The sequence below is a fragment of the Borostomias antarcticus genome, assembly GCF_949987555.1.
Source record: "Borostomias antarcticus genome assembly, chromosome: 4".
In the NCBI taxonomy this organism is placed as follows: domain Eukaryota; kingdom Metazoa; phylum Chordata; class Actinopteri; order Stomiiformes; family Stomiidae; genus Borostomias; species Borostomias antarcticus.
The window spans coordinates 28,508,123-28,532,861 of NC_140237.1; the positions used below are offsets into that span (position 1 = coordinate 28,508,123).

Below are 24,739 nucleotides of genomic sequence, written 5' to 3' on the forward strand. Positions count from 1 at the left end.
AGGAGGCGGACGGGGTGCGCTCCGCCTCTCTGGAATGTGGTTAATGCTGGAGCGAAACAATGATTGCGACCAACTCAGCAAGGGGGTGCCGGGTTTGAAAAAGACTAGTCCCGAGAGGCTACGTCTGCATTCATCCCAGTCTCAAACCGCACAAAGGACGAGTCTCACCTGGCCCAACTTTCTTTGCCTCTATATCGAGAGGCACCTTCAGTGAAACTGGGATGGATTGTTATAGAAATATGTGAGCCATCAGTATGAGATGGATAGCCTACTAACATGAAAGTTTAGACACCTACAATGTAGGCTTTTATCCACTTGATATCAGACGGACCTTGCCATTTACCCAAGCAACTTCACATCTGCTCATCATTACGAATATAATGTAGTGTTAGATAATTAATTGTGTGTGTCAAGTGCAAATTATCAAAACCAATCGTTTTTATAGTGCGTGTGATTTTTTTTACAGGGCATCTGAGCATTTCACAAGTGCAACAATATTAGACAGCACAGGCAGATAATTTATGTAATTTTTATTGAATACATTTGAGTACTGTACGCTATCATGACGTGGCATTATACAAAATCGGAAAAAATCCCCCATAGAAACAATTTTACTTAACAATAATTAAAGATTTGTCATAGAACAGAGCACCTTTGTTAAGTAAAGAGGTTAGCAGCATACATGCTTGACGTTTTCATATGCTGACTAGAGGCTCACAGATAACCGTGACTTTTTTAAATGAATGTTTATCATTTAAGATGTTGTGAAAACTAAATACAGTAAGTATGATGTGGGCCTACATTGTGTATCTACAGATACATTCATACAGTATACAGTACATAGCCATGTTTGGATAAACCTTTTGTAAATACCTGTATGCAGCAGGTGGACTATGATCACCTGCTTTCACAGACAGGCACACAATGAAAACAAACATTAAAAAGAACACTTGCCAAAAAGTCACTGTCCAATAAATCTGACAACAAATTAGGGAGTTTGGTTAACAAAATTATCCCAGTAGAATAGTAATAATATAATTGACCCCTGTAAATTGTTTGAAATTAAGGTCAAAATATAGCTCAAACTGACTTTGTTAGTAATTATAATAATAATAATAATACAACTTTATTTGTATAGCACCTTTCATACAAATAAAAGCAGCTCAAACACAGAGTGCTTCACATAAAAATAGACATAAAAGAAACAAAAAGAAGGAAAAAAACTGATTCTACAATGTTACCCAATGTCCAGAGATGAGAGATTAGAGGAACCTATCAGCACCGTAGTTGCAACATGTTTAAACATGACAGATTATGGAGGTGTGGAGTTTGCTGATGAGCTGCTGCCCACCACAGGTAGGTAGGAGAGGGCCACAGCAACCAAGGCGAGCACAACAAGAGCATCCACTAACCATCTTCTGAGGGGCGAGCTGGGTTTTTTCCCATGACCTCTGCTTCTGAACCACTGCACAACCTCATCCAGGTCATACTCCCGGGGCTCGTAGCCCAGCTCCGCCTTGGCCTTGGCCATGCTGAAGTAGTGGGTCACCCCGGTCTTGTACACCTCTGTGCGCGTCAGCAGCGGCTGGAAGTCGTAGACGGGCCCGACGAGATGGTGGATCATTTCGGTGAGGAATGCAAAGAAGTAGACAAGCGAGACGGGCAAGCGCAGCGTGGGGAACGGAAAGCCCAGACCCTCCACCAGGGGCCTGAAGAACTCAAAGTTGTTGACGGGCCGTCCGTCCGAGATGAAGTACGCTTGGCCGGCGGATCGGTGCCGACGCTCTGAGGTGAGAGCCTCCGCGGCCAGCTCGTGCGCAGACACCAGGTTGTCCACGTGGACGAACTCCACCTGACTGCTAGGCTTCCCATACACAAATCGGAATATCCCTGCCTCTAAGTACCCCACTATCCTGGGCAGGTGCCTCTTCTCCCCAGGGCCATAAATACCTGCTGGGCGCAGGGCACAGGTCCTCAGCACCCCGGCCCCGGCCTTTAGCGTCGTACCGTTAGCCTCCATCACGGCCATCTCAGCCACGGACTTGGTTCTGGAGTAGTGGTCAGGGTGGAGATGGAGAGGTAGATAGGGGAGGCTTTCGTCCCCACCCTCGATGACCTGGCCTCCGAACACCACGTTGAAGGTGCTGGTGTAGACCAGTCTCGGCACTCCCCTCTCCACGCACGCCCTGAGCACGTGCTCCGTCCCGCGGACGTTCACCTCCTCGATCAGACGGCGGTCCAGCTGCTCCCGCCCGGACATGCCGTAGGAGGCGATATGGAAAACGCAGTCCACGCCGGTGACAGCCATCTCTACCTGAGCGTAGTCACGAACATCTCCCTGCATGAATACAATACCCTCTGGCACCTCTTGGCTTGGTGGGCTCTTGTCAAACAGAATGATCTTAACTCCCTTCTTGTGTAGTGAACAAGCCAGCCTGTGGAGAGTCAAAGTTTATTGTTGTTGTTTTTTTACTTTTAGAGAAGGCTCCCTGGACACATGGCAGTATCCAAAAGCAATATGGATTTCGGATAGGCCCTGGCCCTACAAACGGTATGGAACGGTTCTGGTGGACTATAACTGGTATGATAACTCCCCCTAGTGGCAACCTACTGCTATAGCCACACTGAGGAGCATTATTGCAGCAGAGCATTTTCTTTTTTTCTTTAAATTTACACACCAGAATGTTCACTGCCGCAGTTATTATGGTTCACTCATGTACAAAACGGATTAAAAAGAAGAGATGATCTCACCGGTAACCAAAGTATCCACTTCCCCCGGTTATCAAAAATGTATTACGTGTATTTCCCATTGCTTGCAGTCTAATTATCTGATCTGCAAAGAAAAGATTAGCAGATTCAATGAGCTTCAGGCTACGGATAGAATATAAACAACAGATTGAATGTGTAATAAATGCACTACACTACAGAGAGAAAGAGGCCACCATGCCATGACGAAAGCAAATGCAACTCTATGTGTGTCAAAATGCAACTAGCCTATTAGCCTAGACTATGCATGCGCTTCTGTTTTCGCGGCCAAATTGTTTGCATCTGCGTCCACGAATTGTAACAGTAGCGGTAGCCTACGTCTAATAGAAAGCAGTTAAGGAGATTCGTTATTTAATCCTTGTCAACTCATCATTGGCGATTGTTTTACGTAACCTACGTTGCAGGCCGATTGTAAAATATGCAATCTACCAGGAATCAAAAATTTCATCCGATGATGTTACCAACCTTTTCATTTGCTCAGCATCAACAAATACCCTAAAGCCTGTATCAGCTACTGTATGTGGATAAATACTGTCGATTAATTTTTGCGTAGCCTAGCCTACTATAGGCTACGCGACTTGGGCGGAGCTACATAGCCTGCGTGAATTCATGGAAGAAGTTTACGTGAGATCAAGAATATTGTGGTAGTGGACTTTCGGGGAGCGTGTTCCCACAGCCCAATGGTCCCACAGCCTTAGTAAGTCATAGTAATGTGGGACCAATGGGCTGTGGGACCAATGGGCTGTGGGACCATTGGGCTGTGGGACCATTGGGTCTAATTTTGAAAGAAAAAAAAGTCTAAGTAATGTGGGACCATTGGGCTGTGGGAACATAGAGCTGACCCCGACTTTCCGGACGGTCTCTGATGGACGAAGCCTGTTAGAAGTCGACCGTATGTGATGCTGCTCCGCTCCCGCTTTCATTTCTCCGCGAGCGCAGGACTGCTTTCTCCGGCGCGCGCTCATCAGGGCTCGCTTTTCAATGCGGAACAGATCTTCATCTTCATCATCATCACCACTGAACTACCTCTCACTCACTCACACGTGTAGCCATGGACTTGCACGGTCGAAGATGGTTTTAAAAGTGTCTCAGTCGACTCACTAGCTCACCGACTGTGTTGTTTGTGACAGGTAGGCAAGCCTATAGACTACATTTGTAAAATATGATTAAAAACACTGTAAATTCTCAGACAGACAGACAGACAGACAGACAGACAGACAGACAGACAGACAGACAGACAGACTAGATGAACATTTACCCTCACAATTTCTCTTCTGTTCTTTCACAGCACAACTGTTTACACACATACTTTAAATAACAGTACAATTGGTCAATTTAGTTTAAGATTATGCAAAGGCACTCCACCTCTGGGCCACAAACTCGGGTGTCTGATTTGGGAGTCAGATTGTTGCATGGGCCAATTTAGAACCCATAACATTTTGGAGCAGAACTGAATTACGGGGTAGATCCACAAATTAAAACAAAACTTTGAGCTAAGCCAGCTCCCTGTGTGGGGGCTCAAAGACACAGGGTTTGTACTGGGGGGTGCGGTGGGAGAGCCTGGAGTGCACCGAACTACCCAAAACTAAAAAAACAAAGATGCACCACCAGTATATTTTTTACTTTTGTCGCCTCCAAGTATCAGCACCCTAATGTCACTGTACATGCTGACCACATGCATTCATGGGCGGAGGCCTGCGCTCTCTGAGTGCAAATTTAGTGTCTAAATGTTTTGTTACACATGACTCTCATATGGCTTTTCTCCTGTGAGAATTCCAAGTAAAGCACCACTTTGAATTGTCCATTACAAAAGTCATTAAGTTACAAGGCTGGAGAGGTTATCATGTATCAATGTTTTCATATTGACCCTATTAACATTCTGGTACCATTAATGTTTGGACCAAAATCTGGATTGGCCCCTGGACTACATGTTGTGCATTAGGAGGTTTGCATAGCTTGTGCATCAAAGGGTTAACTGTGTAATCGTATACCAATGTATGTGTATATGAATGAAAGATAAAACACATTGGAGGCATAATTCACCATTTGTAAGACCATTGATTTCCAAGAATATTGTCTAGAAGTAAAACAAACAACTAAAAAACTAATGAAACAACAGTAATCAGGGTTTTGTGGTTTTATATGGGGTTATGATTGTTTACAGAGTGATTACTATCATTGAGCTACTAGATAGGCAGGATTATTATACAAAAATATAAACGAGATGTAGGAAGACAAAAATATCAAAATTGTTTGGTCACCTTGGGTGGTAGCCTACCGATTTGCGAAAATATCAGCATTGGTCCCTGGCATACGTACTATGACGTAATTATATATATATAATATACGTACACAGTGGATTTGCACCAATGCCCCATATTGGTCCTTGAGGGAGAATGTAGGATTGATCCTTCTGATCTCCAATGATCAGGACACTGAGAAACACAGGAAAACCAGATGATCCTAAAAGCCGAGGCTAAATATCAGGGGATAAGCCCTCTGGGATCACATAACATTATTAGAAGAGTATAGGCCTATATCTTGCCCCATAATAAAAAAAAAATTGCATAGGTCTTTATGTCCTGCTCCTAAGGTTAAAGCTTGGATTGTTTTGACAATACATGATATCATCTGATACCATCTGATCTTGGGTAGTTGTCTTTTAATCTTGATTTAATCCTGATTTAAGCAGTTTGAGACTTTAGAAGGCTTTTATTTTGAAATGCCATATCAGAATCTCGTGAAACTCCACAGGTCAGACCCAGAGGGGGTCTACTACCACTCTGTAGCATAGAACCCGTGGCATCTTGGGTAGTTTTCTTTTAATGCTGATTTAATCCTGATTTAAGCCGTTTTTGAGATTTTAGAAGGCTTTTATTTTGAAATGCCACATCAGAATCTCATGAAACTCCACGGGTCAGACACAGAGGGGGTCTACTACCACTGTGTTGTATAGAACCCGTGACATTTTGGGTAGTTTTCTTTTAATCTTGATTCAATCCCGATTTGAACCGTTTTTTAAGGTGGACCAGATAATTCCAAACGGGTTCTGAGAAACGGGTTCAAACTTCAGCGTCGTCTGTGGACGGTAGTCTGGTCTCATAAACGCAGAGGGGTAGGCTACACCTGCTGTCGGTACAGGGCGTGGCTACTGTACGGTAGCCTACACATGGAATGGCAAGCCGCATGATACACGATAGCATAAAGCCTGAATATGAATTTGCATGTGAATTTATACCGTGATAACAGTCTTTATTAAAGTCCTATAAAACTAGAAACCCAAATGAAGCGAAGTCTAGAAAATGTATTCCGTATTGCACCGCTTATTTTTCACTAGTTTGCACTTTTCGCTCCTCCCCACACTGATTTAAAAGCAAATGATCAGTGTAAACGTTCATTCCTACACAGAGACTTTGCTTTTAAATCCATGGACTGCCTACGGTATGATCGGGTAACTTCAGGGAAGTGGATGGCCGATAAATCAACGCTAGCTTCTAACTTTCTCTCACAACCCTGCCCCCTAGGCTATTTGACGGAAGGCAATATATCGCTGCTTAAAAGGTAGGCCATGTGAAATGGGTATTAGTACCACCTTAATGTAAGGATTTGATGTTCATGTCATTATATGACAGTTATTAGTTTGGAAGGAACATCGTGTAAACATTTGTGAATTGGGGATAGCCTGCATTCAAGGTAAACCTGAAAGGCTATTGGGGGCCAAGCAGCGAAGCTACGTAGGCCACCATTGTTCTTGTGCTTATTATGAAATTGAAAAGTTGAATCCAAAACCAAGGTGTGTCTATGAAAATTAATGTTCTAAAAAAGCATTTGCAGATTTAACATTTCATATTTAATCCTGCATGATCATTGCTATGTATCTTTTACCTATAGGACAAGATGAATTTGGGGGAGTACTTTGAGAGAATTGGGTTCCAAGGACCATTTGATAAACCAGATCTTGCAACACTGAAGCTGATCCATAAGCAGCATGTTATGTCAGTACCATTCGAAAACCTCAGCATTCACTGTGGCGAGGAGATTACCATGGACCTTGAACTGATTTACAGCAAGATTGTAAGAAGCAACCGTGGAGGTTGGTGTTGTGAGAATAACCTCCTTTTTGCTTGGGTGCTGAAGGAAATGGGTTACAACCCCATAACCCTGGGCTCAAGGGTCTTCAACAGCGTCACCAATGAATTTGGCCCTCGGGACACTCATCTCATAAACAAGATTATCATAGATGGAACTGCATACATTGCAGATGTAAGTTTTGGGGTATCTTGCCAGATATGGCATCCCCTTGAACTTGTCTCTGGAAAAGACCAGCCACAGTCCCCTGGCGTCTTTCGCCTCACAGAACATGAAGAGATGTGGGTTCTGGAGAAGACTGGACGAAAACCCTTAGTTCCGAATGAAGAATTTGCCAACTCAAGTCTCTTGGACAAGAGACTAACAAAGAAGATATATTGCTTCAACTTAGAGACCAGAGGAGTTAATCATTTCCTGGAGACGTGCCACTTCCTTCAGACAGATCCAAATTCTCTGTTCATCAACAAGTCCATTTGCTCACTGCAAACTGCCACGGGATTCAGAGTGCTGATTGGCTGGACTTTCAGTGAGGTCACCTTCAATTACCAGGAGGGCGTTGATGTCTTGGATATGAAAGACATATCTGATGACCAGGTGGAGAAGGTTCTGAAGGAAAAGTTTAATATCTCGTTGGTGAACAAGCTGGTACCCAAAAACAACAAGGCCTCATACAAGATCTAGTACGGCAACACTTGTGCTTCTAAGAACTAGTGCACTGCCTGTGGGTATGGTGTGATTTGTAGCTCACTCCATCAATCTATTGATCTATCTATCAAATATCAGTGATTATAAAGTGAACTCTGCCAGGCTGCACATATAGGCAAACACAGGTTAGATAAATCAACTGAATCAGTTAAAGTTCATTCTTATCATCACCTTCGGCGTACACCAGAAACCAAAACAAATGCACCACCAGTAGGGAAGAAACGGTTACCGGTTTCACGGTAAACCACGGTGAAAATTCCCGACGATTAGTATTACCGTTTCAAAATAAATTATCATTAAAACCGTGTTCGATTACCGTGCTTTGAATAACCAGGGTAAATAGGCTACTATAGACATACAGTCCAATGGCATTCCCAGTTTCCACTTCAGAGGAAATCATCCAAAACTACTTATTGAGGATGTACTTATTGAGCATTTTAGCATATTTAAAAAAAATACAGTGATATACCGATAACCGTGGTAATTTTGGTCACTATAATCGTGGTATGAAATTTTCATACCGTTACATCCCTAACCTCCAGTGTACACCGGAAATCATTTGTATCGACTGTAGATTTTTTCTTGCACTTTGCCTTCAGCACTAGATTATGCTCTTAGTCACTTGTTTGTTTTAGAAAGAAAATGCACTTGTGAGTTCTGGCAAGTAGTAGTACATTGGCTCTTCCTACGTTAAATGCAATTATTGTTAGTCGCTTTGGATAAAAGCGTCTGCTAAATGACTGTAATGTAATGTAATGTAATGTAGACAAGACTTGGGACCCTTTCACACCTACGTTGTTTAGTCCGGACTTTCAGACTTTCCAGTTTGATCCGAACCAAATTGACAGGTGTGAAACCTCCTGGACCACGGTGCGCGGATCAAAGACTCAGTCTTTGGTCCGACCTCAAGAGGTGGTCTCGGCTCGAACCAAGGTTCGCTGCTGCCTAATGTGAAATCAAAGGTTCGCACTTTTGGATCAAGTGCATCCTCAAACCAATCAGTGTCAAGTATAGGGAGACGCACCCCCATGCAAGCGATGATGACATAATGTAGGTCTGTCACCAAAAATCCTTTGGTCCGCTGGTGTGAAAGCGAAAGTTATGGAACTAATTAATAAAAAATAACAAATGTGAAAGCGCCAAACGGGATTCTGGTTCGGACCTTGGTCTAGACCTCTAGGTGTAAAAGCGCCCTTAGATTTATGCCTGTTCAAAATGCACTTACAATGACACAGTTGCATCTACCTGGGTTCCCAGAATGTATATGAAGTATGAAGTGGAATTAGTGATTGGAAACAGTTTTGTTTTAAAGCTCAATGAGATAACTTTTTATAGTTCAATATTCAACTTTACTTGCTATTAGTTTATGAATTGGCCTTTGCAAGACCCCAAAAATCATTTTCGTGACATGAGACTGCATGAGACCCTGTGAATTCATTATTTTATAATTTCCGTGTACTGGCTAGTACACTGGTGGGAAATTTTGTGGTGGAAACAGAAATGACGCATTTTGCGTGTCACAATATCAGGAAGACAACAAACACTTCGCCCCACAAATCATGCACATAGAGGACTGGTATTTACCTGCATTGAAGCCATCCTTCCAGAAAGTCCATTGAAGTAGCTACAATATTCCAATCCAGTATGCTCCACGTGCACGTTTATCATACCCCCCCATCATTACAGAGAGTGAGTGGGGGGTTGTGGGAGGTATGGTTCTTAAAACGCAGTGCCGATTTTATCACGACCAGAGGGGCCGCCAAAGTGCCAAGTTATCTCATGTAGCTTTAATAGGCTTTTGTTTTAGTCATGGATGTATTAGTGTACATTGAAATACCTTTATTCTGAAATTCCACAGTGACTCGCTGTGGAAGTTCTTTAGCAGCTTTGAACAGACAATTACTACCTGATCTGACTGTAGATATGTTTTAGCGTTAAGATTTATGCCCATTCAAAATGTATGTATTGTCCTTACTATATTAGCTTATAATGATAGTGATCGACTCCAAACTGCTCAAAAGCAGAGGCCGAGAGGGATTCAATAATGTCCACATGTTGACATCTATCTATCTATACTATAATCTATCTTACTATAATTAGAGAAACGGTCTGACCGACCGGCCGTCGTAGGGTCGACCATGCACTTCAGCGCCTAGCCACCAGAGGGCGCACATGATTGAACCGGCCATATCTCGATGTGGGAAGGTCACAGAGAGATGCGGTTTGGACTGACAGAAGACTCTCTGCTTAATGAACGCAATACCAGATATGTCCCTCTCACACACAGCTAAAACAAAACATTGAACGAAGCCAGCTCCCCGTGTGGGGATGCTAGAGACAAGGGGTTTGGACTAGGGTGTGCTGGGGAGAGCCCTGAGTGCACCGAACCGCCCCCCTGCTGGCTTCAATCCGAGGGGGGCGCCATAGAGCCACCTGAACAAGTCCGCCCATTCATCTCCAGTCATCTAATGACAGTTTTCTTTATTTGTTGATTATTAGTCTTGCTGATTGCTAGAATAATCACTTTTCTCCCAAATTAATTGTTTGTGGTTAGGCAGTTGGCATTTTTAATTATTTCATCAAATGATGTTTGAAATGTTGTTTCTTTGCAAAAAGGCAATAAAACCATTGCACAGATTTTTTGACTTGGCAAAGTTAGTCCTTTTTAACCTATATTTAACCATGGAATTGAACCTATGTTGCATAATAGGCTAGATGATGCATAGTCTACACACATTTCATAGCAGAGCGTGGGACACGGATAGGCTATTTCAATTCTTGGACGTTCATGCGTTAGCTCCTCTTCACAGAGAACCCCCCCCCCCCCTCTCTCTGTATCATGAATATATAATTGAGTTATTATTCTCTTTTGATACAGTATGTTGCCATAGGGCCTATCAAAGCAAACATTCGCGTCATCATCGTCATCATTTAGCCTTTCATATCATCTGACATTTGCATAAATTAAATAACATAAAATAAGAAACAAAGGTGATCAAATATCCCAGTCAGATATAAACTGACTTTGAAGTTGCCGACACTGAAAACGTGTGTCTGGTTTCAACCAATGACACTACAGTTTTCAAAACGTCCAATCCACATTGGTCTGCGTCTGCGTTGACGGCTCCAGGAGAACCAGCCCCATGGAAGTAGCACAGCCTCCACCAGCCGGACAGTGAGCAATGAATTCCTTGGAACAGGCCGAAGGTAGTCAACATGGCAAGCAAACTAATTTACTTACCAGAACTGATCCGTCTCTTTGATTGTGTATTAATAGTAAAATGTCACGTTCAAGCAGTATTTTTCACAACGAGCATTGCGTTGTTGAGAGTGAAACAACATGATTCGGCGAACGAGCGGAGGGCTCAGACTAATTCCTGGACCGAAACAAGTCATTGAACGTTCCATTGAATTGTTACAAATGACCATCTAACGAAGTGCTTATTTTCTTACATTCCAAATAACGTTAATAGACTTGATTCCTTGTTGAGGTGATTAGCTAGATAGGTCATCGGGTTGCAAGCAAGTTATCTTGCTAGCTCCTTACGTCCTTTGCTTAACTGGCAAAAAGCTAGCTAACGCTAGCCAGCTCGGTAGTCAGCAAATAGTCCAGATGTCTATGGTGCGAGTGCATGCAGCTAGCTAACGTTAGCTGTATGAGATAAGATTCGAAATTCAATATTCCTTTTATTTGTCACATGCAATGTACAGTTGCAGTCACAGTGATTATACTCAATACAGAAACTCCAATACTCGATTTTCAAATTACACATTTTGCTAGTTTGTGTTCACTTGTTATTTAGCTCATACCACCAGAAATCTTTTATTATTATTATTATTATCATCATCGTTATTATCATTATTTTATAATTTAGTTAGCTGCCTACCTGGCTGACCTGCATTAGTGATTCTAGAACGATGCTTGGGCTTCATTCAAGTACAAAACTAGTTGAACTGACCACGTATTCTTCGCCTGAGAAACGACTAACGTTAGCTGGCTGTCACGTCGTTTTCTGTCAAGCTTTCTTCTCGAGTCAAAGTCATGTGTGACATGAGTGTGTTGACGGGATAGATGCACGTGTGTGTGCAAGTGTGTGACTGACCATTTTTATTTTATTCCTAGTGAGTTATGATCACTACCCATTTACAAGTGCTACACCCTGACATTTTCTTATCTTATTCTTCCAGCATGAGACAAATACACTAACATGCTACTTTTCTTGCAGACCTAAAAGCATTTGAGAGAAGATTGACAGAGTACGTGTCTTGTTTGCAGCCTGCAACAGGTCGGTGGCGAAGTGAGTATCTTTAGCTACCTCTACCTCAACCATGAACAATGATGATGAGGGCGACAATGGCGTTTGAGTTCACATACAGTCAGGAAGTATTTAAATTAATAAATATTTTATATGTATTTAATACTCTACTACCTCTTTGTTTCAGTGATCCTGATAGTGGTGTCTGTATGTACCGCGACCGGAGCTTGGAACTGGTTGATAGACCCAGACACACAGAAGGTTGGTGTGTTTATGACCAATTGAACCTGGGCTGTAAGTGTTTGAGAGAGAGAACATGATTTGAATATCTCTAACCAGTGCACCCCTTTCGTTGTTGTGTGCAGGTGTCCTTCTTTTCGTCGTTGTGGAATCATCCGTTCTTCACAATCAGCTGCATTACCCTAATAGCTCTGTTCTTCGCTGGAATACACAAACGGGTTGTGGCACCCTCGATGTATCCTTTCTACTGTAAAAAGTTTAGAATTAGAATCAGATTTTATTTTGCCAGGTAAGTTTTTACTCATTCTAGGAATTTGTTGTGGTCAGTTGGTACATAAGACTAATGGATAGACAACAATAGACAGGGTGCAAGGACAAGATGGCAGTGCAGAGACAGGACAGTGCAAAATATGAATCTGTATAGAGCGTTTCATTCTTTAGCGTTATGATGCATGTTATTGCTATGTTTGTCATCCACTGTCAAATTAGTCACGTCCTTGACTCGCCTTCTTTCAGTATCGCTGCTCGTTGCCGGACGGTTTTAGCAGAATACAACATGTCCTGTGATGATGTGAGTTAAATGAAACCATCTGTTGAATCAAATAGTATTTGTATAGCACATTTCATACACAGAGGCAACACAATGCGCTCTACAGAGAGGAAGGAAGGGAGCGGAGAATGTACATAATGATCCTACACCTAATTTTCCAGAGGGAAGCAAAAAAAACAGTTCTCTCACTCAAGTCTGAATATTTGAAATTCTCAGTCTGTGAATATTTGAAATTGCATTATCTCAAGTGGTCATCTGTGCATTCATTTTGTTTATTTGTGTCTTTTCTACAGACGGGGAAACTTATTCTCAAACCTCGACCAAACATCCAGTAAACACAAACTGTGGGTTAGGGGGATTACATGTTCTTAAAATCACTATGTTGATGGTCTGAACAACATGTTGTCCCGGATCTCTAAACAACGTCACATGGGAGGAGATGGCTGATCCGCTCCCTGTAATGGAAATTAAATTGGACGAATGAAGAAATGAAGGAAGAATAGAAAACACCTTTGATCAGCATCTGTGTGTGCGTGTCTGTAAACACGCATACTCTTTCATATTGTACTCATTCATCATGAGTTCAGATGTGTTTATTTCTAATGACGTGCATTTGTTTTAGATAAATGTTTATATTTTTAAACGACTTGTTATTTACATAATAAATGCCTAAGTGTAAAATGTTTCCCATCATTTACTATATTTCATATGATTCCAGTTTAATCAGCTATTTTTGCTTTTTGTACATCCTGTGTTTTTTTTGTCCACAATACAGTACATCCTCAGCTATGAAATTCTAAAGGGTATTATATATATATATATATAAGGGAAGCATATTTATACCAGATTATTTCAACTTTCATGTGATCCAATTATGACAAGTATGCCTTGATTAGTTTCCAGGACATTCCAGTTTGCAATCCATCTCAATTGACTTTCTCCTGGTAGAGAGCTATGATCTTAAGAAAATGTACGTTTATGTGTTATACACTGCTTTACAAAACAGTCATCGACAGAGGTAATTAATTTCAGGGCTAAAATAATATTTCAGCCGCCTCTTTCTGTTTTGAATCTGGTCATGCTATTTACGACAGATGACACGACATACCTTCACTTCGCGACTGTGGCGTGTACGGATTTACGGCAATCGACGAATTCATGCCGACAACTCCACATGGCTACGGATGTGTAAAGTGAATTCGTGCCAGACTACATGATACGAGAACTGGCTATATCGTTTGACCATCCGCACTTTAAATACATTCAGCCATGGGTAAAAGCAAAAATAACAAATTCAAACGCCCCCAGTTCAACTCTGCAGGACTGCCAACAAACGCTGTGAAGGAAGTTGAGGACGACCACGATGAAGCCGATACACCAGCCGGGGAGTTGCTCGAAAAAGTAGGAGCCTGCTGTTCCCCAAAAGCTGCCAGTTACTCTGCCAGCACTCTTAATAAATAGCGTCTTTCTCATGTTATTGAAACGTGATTAATACTTTGCAGGTCAGGTCAACCTACCAGTGATGCATTCTAGTGATTAATAATAGATCTAGACGGCTAAATTCACACGACATTACGTTATGTTGTGCCCCACAGTACCTCCCTGGCCCTTTACCCAAAGCCCACGTATTGCAATGCACGCATTCTTATTCAATAAATACTGTGTAGTCATGCAACTGCTCGTCTTCAGCTGCAGAGCCCCAGTGCAGATCTGAGGGAGTTTGCCTGTGCCACCATCTCACGCGTGGTCCAGCAGAGCCAGACCATCCCTGGGTTCCTGCAGAGAGACGCAGTGCGACGCCTGGGGCCCCTGGTCCTGGACCGCAGCCTGGCCGTCAGGGAGACCGCCACAGGGGCACTCAGGTGAGCCATGTTGGGAGTTGCCACTGTCCACCCAGTCTCACGTAGCCAGACCTATCTCCACACTTCGTTTACGCTGGCTAGAGAAAGGTCTGGGGGGGGGGGATGCTCTATTTCTTTAAACCAATTCATAATTGTCTTCGGCGGAGCAGTTGCTAGGTTATTGTTGTTTTACCTAGTCTGGGAGAATCTTCCATCGCCACTGATTGGTTAGTAATAAACAAATGTCAAGGCTTATCCCCAAAACCTACATCTGTTGAGTCAGACTACTTGTCCACTACACAACCACCCAAACCCCCCAACAGATAAGAGGAAGGTGTTGAAATGAGTCGTACCTTGCAGATATACAGTAGCATAACATGGTCCACTGCCAGACGCGCACACACTGATGTGAAGTGACGCAATCAGGGGATTTCACTACAGAGGATATCTTGAGGGGGGGTATTTGTTGTTTGAATCAGAGACGTAGGTGTGTGACAGTTACATTTGAGCAAACAATAATAATAATAACTGGACCCGAGGGATCTTTTTCTTTATTTTTCACACGGTTAGACACACACACACCTTTAGAGGTCACTGGTGGAATTTGTCCTCTCTGCATTTTCCCGTCCAAGCTGTCCTCCTCCAGGCGCAGCCAGGAGTAGTGGCCAGCCTCGTCAGTGGCGCCCGGGGACCAAGTCCAAGTACTAAGTTCGTCAGGGACAGGACTGAAGAGCACCTATTCTTCTGCATGTTTTTAATATTGGGGTGCTTGTGAGGAAATCCTCGCGAACACGGGGAGAACATGCAAACTCTGCACAGAAAAGCTCAGGACCTTCTTGCTGTGAGGTGACAGGGCTAAGTACTGCACAACCGTGCTGCTCGTGAGCAATTTGGGGCTCAGTGTCTTGCTCAAGGACACTGCCGACCCCAAGACCTTCCAATCCCCAGCCGGCCGCTCTACCTCTCGACTTTTATGTGAACTCATACATTTGTGTATTGAGGTGAAAGCAGGGTCCAACAATAAGGGGTGGCACATAGCTCAGCAGGTAGAGCGGCCAGCTGGGCATCGCAAGGTCACGGTTCAGAGTGCGCCGAAATGTCCTTGAGCAATCGCTCACATGCGGCACTCTGGCGCAGTTAGGTCTCTGGGCCTTTCTGTGTTTCGGAGTTTGCATGTTCTCCCGGTGTTCGCAAAGGTTTCCCCCATAAAATAAAGAACCCAATATGAAAAACATGCAGAAGAACAGATCTCCAACGCTGTCCATCCCTGGCGAAGATGGACAAGAGCCCTTGGTTGGCCACTGGGCATGCCCATGAATGCAGCCTGCTGTCTGCTCCCGGCTGGATGAAGGGATGGGTGAAGAGCAGAGAAAAATTGCAGATTGGAAAGAGAGGCCAATAAAGAATTGGTCATTGGCCAAGAAAGAATTGAGTGGGCTAGTAGTGTGACGCATGGCTGCCAGTCATCTTTTAAATGGCGGCAGGCACGTAAAGACAAGAGTTATGAGCTCAAGTGCAAGCGAGCGTTTCAATTGTCTTGGACAAAGGGTAGCGGTTGGGTGGTGTTAGAGGATGTGGGCGAAACTCCAACTATGTGCAGTTTGTGGAATGTTTGAGAGCAAGGTGGATAAAATGGGGTCGTTTTTCAAAGGCACTTCAAGTCTTTGTTATTTGATAACTGCTACTAGATAAAGCAATTTGTATTGGGGCAATCATATTGAATGATGTGTGTGTGTGTTTCTATTATGTCAGGAACCTGAGTGCCTGTGGGGGTCATGATGTGTGTGAGGACATGGTGAAGCAGGATATCTTGACTCCGCTGACAGCTCTGCTCAGAGAGGTGAGTGGCCTTATTTAACCCACTGTTCCTCTTATATAGGCTACCTTTCGGGCCTTTTCACACCTACCCTTGGTCCGTTTTGATCGAACCGGGCTGTGCTTACTCTGTATCGGTGAGAACACACATTCAAACTCCGGTGCAGCCCAAACACTCGAACCATTGTCCCAAAGTCGGGACTCGGTCCGGTTCCAAGTGCACCACAGTTTGGTTTGCTTTAGATTAAAATGTAATCAGACTTAATATAGGAAGCAAACCAAAATACAGTGCATTATGGGTTGAAAACGGATGTTTGGCAGAGATGGTAACTAGCAGCAAAATGAGTCAAGGACAAACATGAGGGAATGATGAGGCTGATGATAATATTTCACAGTTAGTTGCATGTGGAAACATACTGTAAGAATACAGAGGTCTTCAAACTCTTCAGTGATACGCTGAAAGAAAGGGGAAATGAGCGCACAGTGGACCAATATCCGTTGAAAGCTAAAAAACTTTGACAGTAATGCATAAAAGTGCATGATGTTCTATGGAAAAGTGCTAGCTCGGGGAACGAGAATGATACATTTCCATACTGGAATTTCTCAATAAAGATGTGGACAGGAGAAGTTGTCTGTCTTGGTTTTGTTATCACGCCTGCACAGACGAGAACACTACAACCTTCAACACAGTCTCAGGCAGAGAGCGATCCTCCCCCGGCCAACAGTCTTATTTATACATTCTGAATACAGACAAAGCATACTTTCATCCGTTAATAATTAACAATTGCTTACTGTTATGTGTGTCTGCTCCAAATTTGTTGAACGCTTATGCTATGCAATCTGTGCCATACACTAGAGATAGGGCCCCCTATTCATCACACCTCTTAGGCATGGTGCACACAACCAATAGCTCTGAAAATCACCTTAATCGGTCAATTCACTGGGTAATACAGAGTTCAAAAGTTCATAGGTTCACAGAGAAGTCGTTAGATAGCCTACATAATTATATCTCAACCAGCTCTTTAGCTGAGCTGTCTTATATTACATAAAGGGCACTCTTATACAATTAGCCTAGCCACAGACACAAATATCCACTTACCAGAGAAGCAGATATTCACAAACACATTACATTAGTCATTTAGTAGACGCTCTTATTCAAAGGTAGGAATAATTGCATTCAAGAGAATTCACACACAATGCATTCAAGAGTACACGTTGGGGTCAGTTATGGACACGTTGGACTTATAATGATTAACCTCATTGTATTTTTATGCAGTGCAGCTTCTGTATGTGACGTGTGTGCATGCGTGCGTGAGATTTAGACCAATCAGGAGTGGCCAATACCGTTTCACACCAGCACTAGAGGGCAGGCATGAGGAAAGTTGGCCAGCTTCAGACAGCTCTATATCAAGAAGTATAAATGTCACTTGCACAGCATAAATATCTACACCATTGTAATCCTGGAAGCCAGATGACCATTTTGAGATATAACATGTCTGTAGCTTTAGTTAGAAGTTAGAAAATGAGTATGAATTTTAAGTTACCAACTGTCGCATGGAGCACTGAACATTCCACCATTTGTGTGAATGGGGAGCATGATTTTCAAACAATTAATATTTCAAAAACTATAAATGGCATCGATATTTGAATGTGAGTGAAAGCATGAAAATCTGAACATTTTGGCGTATAATATGTGAAAGTAGTCATTAGCAAAATGTGTATATTTTCAAATCACCAACTGCTACCACTCTAACAACATTCCATCATTAATTTGAATGGGACAAAAGCTATGCATAAAACTTAAGTGCAGCCGCTTACATAACGTTTGTGGCCGTGTGTGTGTCCGTTCGTAGCATGGATTTAGACCAATCGGTAGTTGCTAGTACCGTTGCACACCAGCACTAGAGAGCAGTAGAGATTGCTCATAAACCTGAAACGCTTATTTCACCACCTGGGTGTGATTTTTGTATCCTGGATAGAATTCTGGGTACAAGACCAACAAGCAACGCATGCCTCGGACATTTTCTATCCAAGAGATGAACGACCTGTATTCACTTAACACAGGACCATGTGAACACAAACAGGACCTAATGGAAAGTGCAACAAAAGCAACGTGCTCTTGAATCTAATCTAAAATTAGTGAACTATAGTTGTGGAAGCACTTGGCTGGTGTTATGGGAAAATAGTTCTGTATATGGGTTTATTTATGATACAGCGAACGTACCCTTGAGGTTTTTAGATCACACTTTTTTTTTTTGATGCATGACAGAGAAAGGAAGATCGGCCATTCCCTCAGGGGTAACACATCAGTGTGTAGTGTGGGAAATATGATTTCATTAAGTTGTTTTTTAATAGTTTCTCTGAACTATGGAGCGTTGTTTCTCCACAGTGTTGCGCTGGGTTTGAGACCAGCTCCGCCCTCCCGTTGAAAGGGCAGAAGAACAAAGTAGAAGATATAGCCAACGAGGCCGTGAACTTGCTATGGAATCTATGGTAAGCTTAGAATTTAAAAGGCCCTTACTGGCAAGGACGTACTGCAGACATCCACTGAGGATTTGAAGATTTGTCAAATTATGACCCTGCTGACAATTTCTCATAATAACAAGCATATCATATATAAAGTACTCTAACATCTTTCAGACAAGCTAAAATTAATGGTAGTTGATGGGAGTTGGTTTGTTTCACACGGTCTCACTCCTGTGTTGTATCACTCTTGTCAGTGAGAGCAGTAGCCAGGCGGTGTCTGTGTTCAACAAGGCCGGCCTTCTGGACGTGGTCCTCCAGTGTCTGGAGCGACACCCACACAACACAGAACTGGCTCTGTCCGCCGGTAAGACTCCTTCACAGGCCTGCTTGCACTATGCTTCACTTTGCATCAGTATTAAAAATACGTAAATATCTAAGTTATGCTGCGAGGATAAATACAGTTTATGTCTGACACTCGGAGCCAGTTTGGAGCAGTTTGGGTACACCCACTTTCTCAAACAGGGCTGTAGAAGAACATTCTTTGTTGGTGGTTGAATTTTATACATGCTCAATCTTTTTTTTCTAAAACTGGTGTCGAGACTGACACTGAATTTTAGAAACAGCAGTGTAAAAGACGCATGTTTCACAGAGGAGCGCTTTCTTTAATCCCTTTCGATTTATAATGGCAATGTAGAGATATTCGAATGCTTGAAATCCTACATATTTGACCTTTATCTAGGATAAAATATCAACATTCCGTACCTGACTATGTATTTGTGTGTGTGTGCGTGCGTGTGTCTGTGTGTCTATGTCTGCAGCCCACTGCTTGCACACAGTGACTGAGGACAACCAGGAGCTGATGTGCAGTATGAATGCGGCGGTGCTGGGAGCTCTGGAGAGCGTGCTGCTGTCCCCACAGCCCGGCATCGCTCACACTCTCCTCAGGACACTGGCTGCAGGTGGGCCTTTCATACTCTCAAAGGGATTCACATAAAAATAGGCATAAAATGAACATAAAGGCAGAGAAAATAAGATGGAAAATAAACACCTCTGTGCTATAATGTGTTCTTTAATCTCTTGATACATCAAAACTAAGCCACTACTCTTGTATATTAATGCCAGTCATATACTAAATGTAAGACAGTTCAATGCAAATGTTGAGTAAGAAACTAAGAGTTGAAAGATGAATTGACTTTTGAGAGGGGGCGGAGGGGGGGGGGTTTATCTTGAGTGGCTCTGGTCAGAATCTCACCCACGCCCCTCCTCTCCCTCATCGCCCCGCCGCCAGGGTCAGTGTGGAACATGAAGAGCGGCCTCCCTTCGGCCCGCCAGGCCCAGACGTTCAACGCCCTGGTGGCCACGCTGTCCCAGAGCCTGGAGCTGGACGCCGGCGCACTCATCGCCGAGCTCCACGGGGCCGAAGCCGCCCGTGTCGCCGCCGCCTCCCCGACGGGACACCCGGAGGAGCAAGCCGCGAGGGACACGGTGGTGGAGATGGAGGAGGAGGAGGAGGAGGAGGGGGGCGAGGAGCGGGGAGATGGACACAGGAAGAACGGCAAAGCGACCAAGATAGATGCAGACTTTTCTGACCTTTTGCCCGTAAGAGCCTTTTTTTTTTTAAAATTATAGATTGATTTTGCTCTGTGGAGAATTTCGGTATAGACAACTTCCTGAACTCTAATGCTGCGTTCACACCGGGCGCGGCGGGAAAATTCGCACCGCCCAGATCGCCCCAATCTCGCCGCGGGATTCAATGGGTTGCCTTGCGAATCCGCCGCAGAAAGTTCAAAAAATTTAACTTTTGCGAATGTCGCCGGCCGGAAATATTTGCGCCCGGTGTGAACACAGCATAACACAGTAGAGTCCCAGCTGGGGCTCAGAACGCCTCTCTGCCGTAAAGGCTGCTCTTTGTCACATCTGACAGGAGCTGCAGATTACGACCAAATCCTCCCACGTCTCTCCGCTCACTGTTCCTGTCTAACTTGTGAGACAGTGAGTCATCAGAGAGGGAGAGAGAAAGAGGAAGAGAGGGGGGTGTGTCCTTACGCTCGGGGCAGAGGTGCCACGTCGCCCGGCGGGAAGGAAGGGTCAGGGAGGGAGGGTCAGGGACGTGGCAGTGTCCCGAGCACTGCGGCGCTGCTGTGACCTCGGCGAGACAGAGCTGCCCCCGGATGCCATCATCGGTGGCCATTCTCCTCCAAAATGTATATTCGTATCATGGGTGGTGAGACCAGGCTGCTTCCAGCACTGTGTGAGCTTCTCCCAGGGGGACACGCCCCTTGCAGGGTACTCCTAACACCAACTATACTGTAATACTGTTCACATATCTACAGTAGGTATGGCTAACACTTTATTTGAAGGGCCGTGTGCATGAGACTGACCTGACACTGTCATGGCACTAAGGGGTGTGACATGACACTATTGTAATGTTTAATGTTTGAGGACTGCGGATGGAAACTAGCTCCTAGCTAAATCCGGCTAAATCCGTTTTACATAGTCATGTACTTGTATGTGTTCATTAATATGCACTGTCCTCACCCAATAAATAAATAAAACACTGGGCGCGCGGATCATGCCCACAGCGGCTCAGAGACCGCGACCGAAACGGTTGCATATTATGCAACCATTATTTTTGAGAGCAAGCGAGTTACTGTTTTGGAGCACGTCATATTTCCATATCATAAGATTCCTTCATGTGTTATATCATGGACAGTTATGACTGTCATGTCAGCCTTATGCACACCCCTTCAAATAAACTTTTACCAAAGTATATTACCAGTGATCAGGCTAACTTATAACTTCATTATTTTTGAACTCTAAACAATAGAATTAGATGTGTAGCTATATTTACGGCTATTTGTAGTTCAAAAAAAAAAAAAATCACACGAGACACCACAGGAAGCTGGTCTCCAGCTGGTTAAGTGCAGAAGTGTCTGGAGAGATGTTGATGACTAGTGGCTTCCTCCTTTGTCCAGCGGGGGAGGGAGGAGCTGAGGGAGGCGACGGCGCTGCTGACAGCCCAGCAAACGTCCCTGGAGATCATCGTCAACATGTGCTGCTCCGACGGTGAGAGCTGCCGCCGCAGGCACGCAGCCCGCCGCGCTGACCTCATGTGCTTCCCGTCGACGTTATTGTCTGGGACACACGGATCTCTTTCTCCACATGAAAAAGATTTATGTGTGGACGTCGAGGCATGGCATGGCTTTTCATTGCTTTTCAGGATGCGTACTACTTGTATTTGTGTGGTGACTCAGGCCCAGGCTTCCCTCTTCAGCAGCGTGTGTGTGTGTGTGTGTGTGTGTGTGTGTGTGTGTGTGTGTGTGTGTGTGTGTGTGTGTGTGTGTGTGTGTGTGTTACAGAGCCATCGGATGATGAGTGGGAGGCGATGTCGAGCAGCGACGAGAGCGAGACGTGTTCTGACGGCCCCTCTGATGGAATCTCCAGCCAGTTGTCGCCGCTGTGTTTGTCAGCAGAAGTACACGGAGCCCTCATCAACTATAGCATCCCGGAGAAGGCATGGCCCGCACACACACACACACACAATTGTATTTCACAATCTTGTACCTCAACACTGTATTAAGGTAGGTTCTAATGGCTTCTCTCTATGTACCATATTCAAGGTCCTCAAGAAAACTCGGTTCCCCAGCAGTGAAGCAATGGATGTGTGTCGTCAAGATCCAACCTGGAAATGCCTGATCAAAAAGTAATTCTGTCATGTAGCATAAACTATAGTAGACCACATGTCATAAAAAGAATTTTAGAATCAGATCATTTAAGAGGTTTGACACCAGTGGTGTGCCTCCAGGAGTTGACAAAGGTGCAATCTGTGTGTAGAATGCAGAGGGTGCAGTATCGGGCCCTGACTTGCCTACACAACGTCCTGTCTACTATGGATGCGGAGTCCCTAGGGGGAGCAGCAGCTCTTCAGGCGGTCGCCCAACACCTGTCCACACTGGTCTTCAGTGTCGTAGGTCAGACACTCAAACTCAAAACATCCCAAATAAATGATTTTCTGATTCAGGGATTTAGCTCATTGGATATTTGATTATTTATTTATGCGTTTGATTATGCAGAGATCCCCAAGGAGGAGGAGTTCCTGGAGGCGGTTACTAGCGCCATGCGGTCACTCTTGCAGATGATGGCCATTAAAAACATCCCGCAGGTCAGACGTCAGAAGCTCAGGAGCTTTCTCTCTCAAGCAAATTCATCCTTTCCTCCTTACTGTGACTGTCAGTAAGGATGATTGTGTGTGTGTCAGTATATCGGCACTTTCTCCCATTAGTGTCTATTTGGGATGACTCATTTATCTGTGTGTGTGTGTGTGCGTTTGTGCGTGTGTGTGTGTTGACAGTGTATGACTCCCCAGCAGCTGATGAGCCTGAGTGAGGCAGCGACCCGCTGTGATGTGGTCAGTGTCAGGGTCAACGCTCTGGCCATCCTGGGCATCACAGGCAGCACACTTGCCAAAGAGAAGGGCACTGTTGAAACCCTCCAGGTACACTTTTCAGCTGACTCCCAAGGTCCCGTGCAGTGGAATATGTGATTAGAAAAGTAGATTACTACTTGTGAATTGTGACAATTGTGCTCCAGAATGTATTACAAAATTGGTTTCAGTGACCTATCATTATTAAAATATTGTAAGTGCATATTAATGGATTTTTGAAGTGCTGATTAATGGATTTTTGAAGTGCTTTTGACTACTTTTTCCTCTATGATCTATGATTGATTGATTGTGGAGAAGAATGAGCTAGAGCAGGCCAGAATGTATTATGATTTTATGCTTGCTCTATCCAGATGATTGGCAACGCCTTGCTCCAGGTAGCCTCCAAGGATGCCAACCTGGTGGTTTGTGGGGAGGCTCTGGATGCCCTGTTTGATGTTTTCGCAGATGGAGAGGAGTCAGAAACGGCAGCTAAAAACATCCACTTGCTGCCTGCACTGAAGGCTCTTCAACCTGTCTTCAAGGCGAAGGTGCGAAGGTGTCAGAGCATCTTAGAAATCACACCGTTGAATGTGTGACACTAAAAAAGAACCAGGGTGTCTGATGACGACTGCCTTTGCTCTTTCTGTCACAGCTTCGTAAAGAGGGGAAAGGAAAGTACAGCCCGGAGCAGCTGTGCGTCCTCGACAACATCAAAGTCAACCTGAGGAGGTTCATAGGCTACCTGGAGACGGTGGTCAAAAAATAAGAGCAGCAACTACAACTGCCCCAACTGACTGGCTCACATTAAATGGGGCAAAACCTTCAGTGTGATGGAATGATAGTTGCCCACAGACACAGCCTTGGGACACGACAGGGACAAAGGAGGTTTTGAAATCCCCCAATCATCAAATCTTTATCAACATCCATAGCTTGCTTTTTTATTTGCGGTGTTTCTTTTTTTTCTTTCTTTTTCTTTGATTTACAAGTAAATGATTTACTCTTCTACTTAGTTCAGTGGGTGTTTGATAGTTGTGTACAAAAAGAATGAAAAAAATCATGACTTGAAATGACGCATCTTGTGCTTTACGTAACAACTATATATAATAAAAGTACATTTTATTGTACTGTATTTTAATGAAACTTTTTGGAAAATATGTATGTATGTTTTATTCCCTTCATTCACATAAATAATCAGTCAATTTTCCAACAGTATCCTACAACTGAGCTTATTGCATTACAATGCAATCTGACAAATGCATTGTTTACTTTTAAAATGTATATGTGCAAGGCATGGAACGTGTCTTCCAGCCTCCCCTCTATCCAAGACATGTTTCTGGAGGGACACGTTTTGGATGAGAAATAAAGCAAGTGTGTTTGAGTTGAGAGTTAAAACATTTTTAGAACAGCTATTTGACGCTGTTCGTTCACAAAATAGGCTACTATTCAAAATCAAATGACTCAAATGTTCTATCGTGGCCGGTCAGATGGGTCTTTCAGGCATAGTCACTCGATCTAAGTTCATTCACAGTGCTTTTGCTCGTAGATAAAATGTAAAAAAATAAAATAATCGGATCATAATTTCCATGTG

At 43.7% G+C, this 24,739-nt stretch overlaps 4 protein-coding genes across 4 annotated transcripts; 3 read left to right on the plus strand and 1 right to left on the minus strand.

Moving 5' to 3' along the window:
• Positions 1-652: 652 nt before the first annotated feature.
• sdr42e1 (short chain dehydrogenase/reductase family 42E, member 1) lies at positions 653-2,810 on the minus strand (the record flags this gene model as incomplete). Its single annotated transcript, XM_084436879.1, has 2 exons — positions 653-2,435; positions 2,752-2,810. The coding sequence occupies 2 exons, from the start codon at positions 2,808-2,810 to the stop codon at positions 1,313-1,315; spliced, it is 1,182 nt and encodes a 393-aa protein (XP_084293005.1). The 3' UTR covers positions 653-1,312.
• Positions 2,811-6,241: 3,431 nt separating this feature from the next.
• On the plus strand, positions 6,242-10,113 carry LOC311307927 (arylamine N-acetyltransferase, pineal gland isozyme NAT-10). Its single transcript, XM_084436823.1, has 2 exons — positions 6,242-6,327; positions 6,658-10,113. Exon 2 carries the CDS (start codon positions 6,664-6,666, stop codon positions 7,534-7,536), a length of 873 nt encoding a protein of 290 aa, XP_084292949.1. The 5' UTR covers positions 6,242-6,327; positions 6,658-6,663; the 3' UTR covers positions 7,537-10,113.
• Positions 10,114-11,767: 1,654 nt separating this feature from the next.
• Positions 11,768-13,251, plus strand: cnep1r1 (CTD nuclear envelope phosphatase 1 regulatory subunit 1; the record flags this gene model as incomplete). Its single annotated transcript, XM_084437422.1, has 5 exons — positions 11,768-11,858; positions 12,004-12,077; positions 12,182-12,291; positions 12,573-12,627; positions 12,900-13,251. Coding segments are annotated over 5 exons (372 nt in total), but the record flags the coding sequence as incomplete, so codon positions are not given.
• Positions 13,252-13,875: 624 nt separating this feature from the next.
• heatr3 (HEAT repeat containing 3) lies at positions 13,876-24,182 on the plus strand (the record flags this gene model as incomplete). The annotated part of the gene is made up of 15 exons (XM_084437165.1): positions 13,876-14,007; positions 14,296-14,468; positions 16,200-16,287; positions 18,652-18,755; positions 18,983-19,092; positions 19,547-19,687; positions 20,017-20,327; positions 21,704-21,794; positions 22,088-22,242; positions 22,349-22,431; positions 22,563-22,699; positions 22,802-22,890; positions 23,080-23,223; positions 23,523-23,699; positions 23,804-24,182. The coding sequence occupies 15 exons, from the start codon at positions 13,876-13,878 to the stop codon at positions 23,915-23,917; spliced, it is 2,049 nt and encodes a 682-aa protein (XP_084293291.1). The 3' UTR covers positions 23,918-24,182.
• Between the last annotated feature and the right edge of the window lie 557 nt (positions 24,183-24,739).